General features: G+C 48.8%; 1 protein-coding gene across 3 annotated transcripts in view; it reads right to left on the bottom strand.

Annotated features, from left to right (window-relative positions):
- Positions 1 to 6,081: 6,081 nt before the first annotated feature.
- The window catches only part of ELP2 (elongator acetyltransferase complex subunit 2), a 964,760-nt gene continuing 962,238 nt past the window's right edge, over positions 6,082 to 8,603 (bottom strand). For all 3 annotated transcript variants that reach the window (XM_078687686.1, XM_078687687.1, XM_078687688.1), the window contains one exon: positions 6,082 to 7,073. In XM_078687686.1, the coding sequence (XP_078543812.1) occupies positions 6,917 to 7,073 (157 nt within the window). In that variant the 3' untranslated portion in view covers positions 6,082 to 6,916. The remainder of the gene's footprint in view (positions 7,074 to 8,603) is intronic.

The raw sequence follows: 8,603 nt of genomic DNA, 5'->3' as shown, positions 1-8,603 counted from the left end.
CACAGTGAACTGAAAGTGCTTGTGGCCCACCGCGAATCGCAGGTAAAGCCTGTGGGCAGGCAGGAAGGGGATGTTCCGATGCTACCATCCAGTCTCCCGGGTCCAAGGCAGACAAGACGTGAGCCAATGTGAACATCATGAACTTCCTTCTTAGGTAGTAGTTGAGGGCCCCATAGATCTCGGATAGGTTGAAGGTCCTTGTCCTTTTTCGGAACCAAAAAGTAGCAGGAATAGCAACCACAGCCTAATTCTGGTGCCTGAACCCTCTCTATGGCTACCTTGGCAAAGAGAGCCTTGACTTCCTCCTGGAGTAAAAGTAGATAAGGTTCTGCAGTTCAGTCGAAGAGCCAAGTATTGAGATCCTTAATGAATTGACTCCCGATTACTCAGTGATGTTGTTTGGGGTAAAGTTTCAGTACTCAATGAGACCATAATATCAGTCAATAATTAATTTTCCAGCCTTCAAGAACGTAGGCATGTAATTGAGTGCTGAAACTTTACCCCACACTACTTCCCTGAATAATAGTGAGCCGATAAAACCGTGGGGGTAAAGGGCAATGAAGTCCTAAGGTGAAGTTAAAAAGGACTGGAGGGGAAGTAAGTGAATTTATTTAAAAAGGAAGTCCCTCTCACATTGTTAAAAACCAAAAAGGTGGTGCTTCCATGAGGGTTATAATGGCCTTCTATAGCTAGGTGTGTAGCATACCCCTAATGGATACGCTTTTAGTTTGACATGTTTCGCGCTAAATCGCTGTCTCAGGAGGAGATCCAAAAGCGCTTCTTCAGGACCAATAAAGAAAATTTATAAAGAGTAAGAAAGATAATGGCCTATAGTAATCTAGTGCCACTGGGAAAGTGTAGTAGTAGTACACCCTTAAAAGCAAGAAAAATTCCCTATGAGAATCGGTCTGTGGGTCCCTCGCGACTGTGCCTCGTAGATGAAGGCACCGTTACACATACCTGACCTCACACCGTCTCCGCCGGCACAGTCTTGAGGGACCCACAGACCGATTCTCATGGGAAATTTGTCCCGCATTTAAGGGAGTACTACTCCTACACTTTCCCAGTGGCACTAGATTACTATAGGCCAATATATTTCTTACTCTTTATGAATTATCTTTATTGGTCCTGAAGAACCGCTTTTGGATCTCCTCCTGAGACCGCGATTTAGCATGAAACATGTTGACATATAAGCGTATCTATTAGGGGTATGCTAACACCTAGCTACAGAGGGCCATTATATCCCTGAAAGCAGCACTACCTTCTTGGTTTTTAACAATGAGAAAGGGGCTTCCTTTTTCAATAAATTCACTTACTACCCCTCCAGTCATTTTTTAACTTCACATTAGGACTTCATTGCCCCTCGCCCCCCCTGCTTTATCAAAAGATCTCCGACAAAGGGACCCTTCGGGGGACAAGAAGGGCATTGCAGTGCCGGCCCGACGAGGAGCAACAGCCCAATGATGAAGCATGGCATCCTTCAGGGTGTGTGAGGACATCTGGACCAGGACACACAGTCCCCCACAAACAGAGTAGTAGGACAACCAGAATTTCTTTACCTTACTTTCTCTCTTTTCTGATAGAAACAGTGACTCTCGTTGGTTGTAAGATTTGTGCAGCTGGCAACATGGCTGAGCAGGCGTAAAGATCTTCTGAGCCGGCTTCCCATTCTGACGACAGGGAGAAAATGATCTGGGTGTCATCAGCGTAGGAAAAAATAGTAAAATATGGCTTTCCACTAGATTCGTTAAAGGGCGGACGTAGATGTTAAAGAGCAAGGGACTAACAGCAGGTCCCTGTGGGACACCCCAGGTGAGTGAATGCGAGCTTGCCACAGTATCGGTGGAAAAAACCTGAAAGGTGCTGTCAGCCAGAGAGGATTTTAGCCAAGCAAGTACCGAATTTTGAAGGCCTAGTTGAACGAGTCTGTCCATAAGCTTGTCGTGAGACACCGTGTCAAAGACCACAGTGAGATCTAAGAGAATCATTGCGGCCCTGCCACCACTATCTAACAGTTGGCGCAGGTGTTCTGTAACTCCTAGCAGGGAGACTTCTGTGCTGTGATCAGCAAGTAAATCCTGCCTGGGAGGGGTGAAGGGCAATTTGGGTTTCTACATATGTAGAGAGTTGAGTGTTAACATGTTTTTCCGACATTTCAGACAGAATGGGCAGTAATGAGATGATTCTGTAATCTGCCCAGTTAGAAGGGTCTAAGGTGACCCTTGACCTTGCCAGGTAGGTCGCTCCCCCACCACACAGCTCCGCCTGTGTTCTCCTGCCCGCTGCTGCTGCTGGTAAGTTCGCCCCTCTGCTTGCTGTCTCTGTGCCCTTGCCAGCTGTCCCCCTCGCTGCCCCGGGTCTTCTGTGTCCGTCTCCCTCTGCTTGTTACCCTTTTTTGCCTTCTGTATCCTTGTGTGACCATGACTCTGTGACCTTTTTGCCTTCTGTTCCCCTCATGTGCCCCTGATTCTACGCCCCTTTTTTGCCTTCGGTGCCCCCGTTTCTGTGACCATTTTGCCTTCTGTACCCCTCGTGTGCTGCACCCCCCTTCTCTTGCCCTCTGTTCTCCCCCGCCGGTTCCCACCGCGTTATCCCCTGCAGCCCCGCCCGCCTCGTCCCCATTGGCCTCCCCGCTCCCGCCTCCCAGCTGCACCTCCCTCCCACCCCTATCTATGGAGAACGCTGCGCGGCCGCGCTGCTGGCGCGCCGAAGATGCGCCTGTCCACGCCTGGACTGCGACCAGCACCAGAACCCCTGGCCCCCGCGGATGCAACAACACCCGACTAAGCTATGATGCCAGCACCCTCCATGCACTCAACACCGGCCGAGAACACACCTACTACCGGGCCACCCCGAAGCGCACCCAAGGACCCTTCAACTGCCGGAGCTGCAGCTTCACCAGCCCCTGGCCAGCCAAACCGCCAACCAAGATACCCAACTACCTCAACTGCCTCCTCCTCAACACCCGCTCCGCCCGCAAACACGCCGTCGAACTCAGGGACCTTCTCGACTCCACCACCGCCGACGTCGCCTTCCTGACAGAGACCTGGCTGAACCCCGCCTCAGCAACCGACATCGCCATAGCCATCCCGGAAGGCTACAAGATCACCCGCAGAGACCATTCCAACGGAGTAGGAGGAGGAATCGCCATTGTCCATAGGGACACTCTCAGAGTCTCGACCAACACCGACGACACCCTCAGCACCGCCGAACACATGCACTTCCAGATCCACACCGACCCCAACACCACCCTTAGAGGAACCCTCGTCTACAGAACCCCCGGACCCCGACCGCAGTTCAGCGACTCTATCGCCGACTTCATCAACACGCACACCCTCGCCTCCACTGACTACATCCTCCTAGGAGACCTGAACTTCCACCTCGAGAACAACAACGCCAACTCCACCACCCTGATCGACAACCTTGGACTCAGACAGCTCGTGACAACACCCACCCACGCTGCCGGCCACACGCTTGACCCCATCTTCAGCGCAAGCCCCCACGTCTCCTTCAACCACACCACCGAACCCCACCGATGACATCAGGACCCTGCTTGACATGGAGAAACAGCGGCCCTCATCCTCCTGGACCTGTCAGCTGCCTTCGACACGGTCTGCCAAAACACACTACGAACACGCTTACACGACGCCGGAAATTCAAGAGAAGGCCCTGGACTGGACCACATCGTTCCTCTCCGGCAGAACTCAGAGTGTCTGCCTCCCCCCCTTCCGCTCCAAAGCCACCGAGATCATCTGCGGCGTACCCCAGGGCTCTTCCCTCAGCCCGACGCTGTTCAACATCTACATGGCACCCCTCATCCACGTCGCCCGACAGCACGACCTCAACATCATCTCCTTTCTGATGACACCCAGCTGATCATCTCCCTCACTAAAGACCCTCACACCGCCAAAACCAACCTCCACGAAGGAATGAAGGACGTCGCTGAATGGATGAAGAACAGCCGAGTGAAGCTGAACTCAAACAAGACGGAGGTCCTTATCCTCGGCCCCACCCCCTCAGCCTGGGAAGACTCCTGGTGGCCGACAACACTGGGAACAGCACCGACACCCACCGACCATGCACGCAACCTAGGGGTCATCCTCAACGCCACCCTCTCCATGACTAAGCAGGTCAACGCTGTCTCCTCATCCTGCTTCAACACCCTTCGAATGCTCCTCAGGATCTTCAAGTGGATCCCCACCGAAACGAGAAAAACAGTCACCCAGGCCCTCGTCACCAGCCGGCTGGACTATGGAAACGCCTTCTACGCAGGAACGTCGGCCAAGCTCCTAAGACGGCTGCAACGCATCCAGAACGCCTCAGCACGCCTGATCCTCGACATACCCATGCCGCAGCCACATCACCCCCCACCTGAGAGACCTGCACTGGCTCCCCGTCAACAAGAGGGTCGCTCGAACGCGCACAAAGCTCTCCACAACACCGGACCAGCATACTTCAACAGACGACTCAGCTTCTACACCCCCACCCGCAAGCTCCGCAGGCCTCGCCTTCGCCACAGTTCCTCGCATCCGAAGAACGACCACCGGCGGCAGATCCTTCTCCCACCTCGCCGCCAAGACCCGGAACACCCTCCCCACAAAACTACGGCAGGCCCAAGACCTACTGGCCTTCAGAAGACTCCTCAAGACCTGGCTCTTCGATCAGTAGAAGCACCCCTGCCAAACACCCCCCCACCCCCAGCGCCTTGAGACCCTAACGGGTATGTAGTGCGCTTTATAAGTTTCTTGATTTATTGATTTTCAGCAGAGGGAGTACCATGGCGTGTTTCCAAACTTAAGGTAGGTGGTAATTGTGTGCTATAGAAAATGGATCTTATTTTAGCATATGGTGCATTAATCATAATTTCTATCAGAAAATCAATATCGAAATAGCTTTCTATTGAAGGCGGTTAATAGGATTCCAGTAGAATATCAGAATATTTCACGTGGAGAAATCAACTTGCAGCACACCACAACTTCTAAAATGAGTGAAGTGCTACTAATAAATGATGTATATTGTGATTAAAATATGTTATTGCCCTTTGTATATGCTCCTTTTCTGACCCTCAAAACCAGGCATTCCCAACAAAGCTTTGCAATAGGACAGAAATTACAAAGCCTTACCACTGAATAAAATAACAGACATGCCCATGCTTTTTATGACCTTCCACCTACACTGTACCAGTAAAGTCACACCATCTAACAAATAATTTTGTGAATTTCATCCCAAAATTTAAAAGTTTAAAGTCCAGTAGCATTAGCCAAGCGTCTGCCAGGTAGACATTGACCTGGATAAAGTATGGCCCTCAGCTTTGCCTCTGCCCTTTTTGCTCTACCCCGGTCCATAACTAACTGGGAGTGCCCTCGCATCTGGATAATTACTTAAATAGATCACCACGGTTTCACAAACAGATTAGATGTGAATTTACTGCAAAGCAAAATACATGTTTTGGTTAACAGGGATACCCATTGAAGATCTGCGCAATTCCACAATATTTATTTTACGGCAAACACATCCAAGGCCTGTTTAAACTAAATTAGGACTACATGTTTACATATTTCGTAATGACCACAAGTGTTTTCGCACAGTGAGATTACTGGATCAGATAAAAAAAATGGCGATCATTTCATGAATGGTTCATCTACCATTTCTAATGTAGCTGACCAATTTCGCTTTATAATATTCTTTATTATTTTACCTAATGATGCTGGATAATACAGACATATCTCTGACATACGTTACCAGCTGACTCCATGTCATCAGGATTACATATTCCTCTCTCGTTTTTAATTCCACAGACAACTGTGGTCTGTAACTTTAGTTCAGTTGATTTAATTGAGGTGAACCAGGACTACAATTACCAGAAAGCATTGGCTGTGCAATAGAAACTTTGTTCTGGAAAACAGGGCCTATGATGACATGGTATCATCTGGTAACCATACAATTACTGCCCTTAGTACACCAGACTTGTGATAAACTTGATATACCCAGCATCGGAATTCATTCCAGTCCACAATAATTTTACGTTGCATACTCAGTCACATATGGGGCAAGTTTTCTCATTGCAAAATGTAAACAATGTAGGAGGAAATGAATGTCTTTATTGTGCCCTTGTGAGAAATATCTTAATTTAAACTTGCAATCCCACAATTATATTTGTAACAACAAAAGTTTGAAAAAGATCGTGTCCCAATCCCCTAAAATGAGGATTCCAAGATTGAAGTTTGTAAAGGATACGGTTCCAACATAGCCTTACAAAAATATTTAAGCAAAGCATGCATTTCGGCAATGCTGATGTCTTGATTGTCGCTAGTGGCCTTCCTCTACAGTCCATGAAAATACGAGTTTAGAGATACCAAGAACTGTAGCCAAGAAGCCACTTGCAATTGTATTTTGCCATTTTTATGAAATCCGTCATCTCTATAGAGTCAGCAGACCCATGATGACGATTTTACACAACACCTGTTTTTCAAACTCATATCATGGTAAATGCAGGCCTGTTGTCCCCATGGATGGGTGGACAACACATGAAATTCATAAAAAAGTAAAGTAATAATGTGTAAGCTGAGACTGGCTAAGGTCTCACATGTTACAGCTTCCCGGAATATTTCCAATTACAAACGCAGTATTAAGAAAAGGTTCTACGTTGTGGTCTTGGTCATAGCACAGTTCCATGCTATAGGCCTTTCATGGTGGCAGGGCCTTTAAAAACAGCAACTAGCTGGAACTAGAGCCTTTCATTTCCATATGTCGAAAGCAGCATCGTGTAGAGACTACATTATATCCTGGCACAGCCCAATGATGGAAGCAAGTACCAAAACAGAAGAGATTTGCTAGACACCAGACCATGCTGTATCAAAATGAAAGGTGTAGAAAAGGGGAAATAGTCAATATTTGAACTGCACTGTAGTGGGTTTTAGATGGTATTCCTATTGACACAAAATATCTTCAGGCAGTTGTCTGCTCCACAGCTAGCCAACTGAAGCCACTCGTCGCTTTCCTGGGTGTCAGATCCAGCCTTCCCAATGCGACCTCTCCAGCTCAGCTGCTTGACGGCAAGGGTGTGACTCTGGCTGCAAAAGAGGTAAGTGTAAAACGTATAAGGAATATGAGGAACTAAATCCAAGAAATATAGCGAAATATAAAAAACTCAGCTTGAATTTTAAGGTAAATGTCACCATGAATCTATTTAGCAACATCTTTCCTAGTGCTGCCAAAACTGGGTGGAAGAGACTTCTCACAATCAGCAAGGATCACACAAGCTGAAGGAGAGGGATATGATCAAGATTCACTGATCAAAATTAAAAGATAATATATATTTTCGCCTATCGTACGAGTTACTTACCTTCGGTAACGATGTATCTGGTACAGACGATTCTAGCCGCAGATTCCTTAACGTAGAATATCCCCAGGCATGAGACTGGATCCGGAAAACTTTTTTGCCACAGCATCCCTGTGCGCCGGGGGGACGGCATCACGTGACTCTGCCCTGACGTCCTCCGTGTCCGTGACGTCAGTGAGGATACATAAGTCCCACCCTGGCGCGCCTACGTCAGTTTTCTTCTGAGAACTTTTCTGCGCCACAACGCGGAGCCATCACCAACAAAACTGTGAGAATACTGGAACAGTGTGCGAAAAACCCCGCTAACAGAAAGGAAAGAAACAAATGGTGAGGAACAGCACCTTCCAAAATAGAGCCAGGTACTAAGGCACCAAGATCTGGAATGAAAGAACAGGGCACCGCTACTGAAAAGCAATTCTGCAAACAAATACAGCAGCCTCCCCGGGGAAGAAGCATGTGCAAAATACACAGCAGACCAAGAAGACTGCAGCCTCCGCCCGGAACAGAAGGGGCACCAAGGTCTGAACAGAGAGCAATGACCATTCAACCTCAGACAACACCAGCAGGGATAAGTTTCCCGAAAAGGTAAGGGTCGAGACCCAGCCAAGGAACCTCAACCCCAAAGGCTGCCAAGAGTCAGAAGTGAAAGCACAAAAGGAAGAAGAGCACAAGTGAACCCACATTGGAGACCAGGGTGCAGGAGCCCAGAAGTGCCTATAAAAGTCTAGAAAGGAGCAACAACAAGGCGGGCATCCCCCGAATGAGAGAGTAAGAAAGGGTACTCGCAAAAGACAACCACCCGGAGACAGGCGAGTGCAGAAGACCAAGAGGGCCCTCGCAGAACGGGGAGGAAGGGCGGGTCGAGAAGGAATCTGCGGCTAGAATCGTCTCTACCAGATACATCATTACAGAAGGTAAGTAACTCGAACATCTGATAGAGACTACTAGCCGCACATTCCTTAACGTAGAATAGATACCCTAGCCATACCCAAGTGGAAGGAGGGTCTGCGAGAGGCGCACCCAAGACCCCAACAGGGGACAAATTGCCGGGACAGGGAAATAACCCAGTCCGCCCCCTCAGGAGATGAGCCACAGGGACAGGGGAAAAAGCCCAGTCTCCCCCAAAGCAGACTAGAACCTCAGTGTTGCAGAGAACACCCCCCACAAGGGATGTGCCACAACGACAAGCTGCAGCCCTGCCCTCACCAAGCAGGAGAAGGAAGAGCAATACAAAAAGAGTCCATCAGCCAATGTACCAGGT

Source organism: Lissotriton helveticus, chromosome 4_1, assembly GCF_964261635.1.
Source record: "Lissotriton helveticus chromosome 4_1, aLisHel1.1, whole genome shotgun sequence".
In the NCBI taxonomy this organism is placed as follows: Eukaryota; Metazoa; Chordata; class Amphibia; order Caudata; family Salamandridae; genus Lissotriton; species Lissotriton helveticus.
This window is presented reverse-complemented; position numbering and strand designations above follow the sequence as displayed.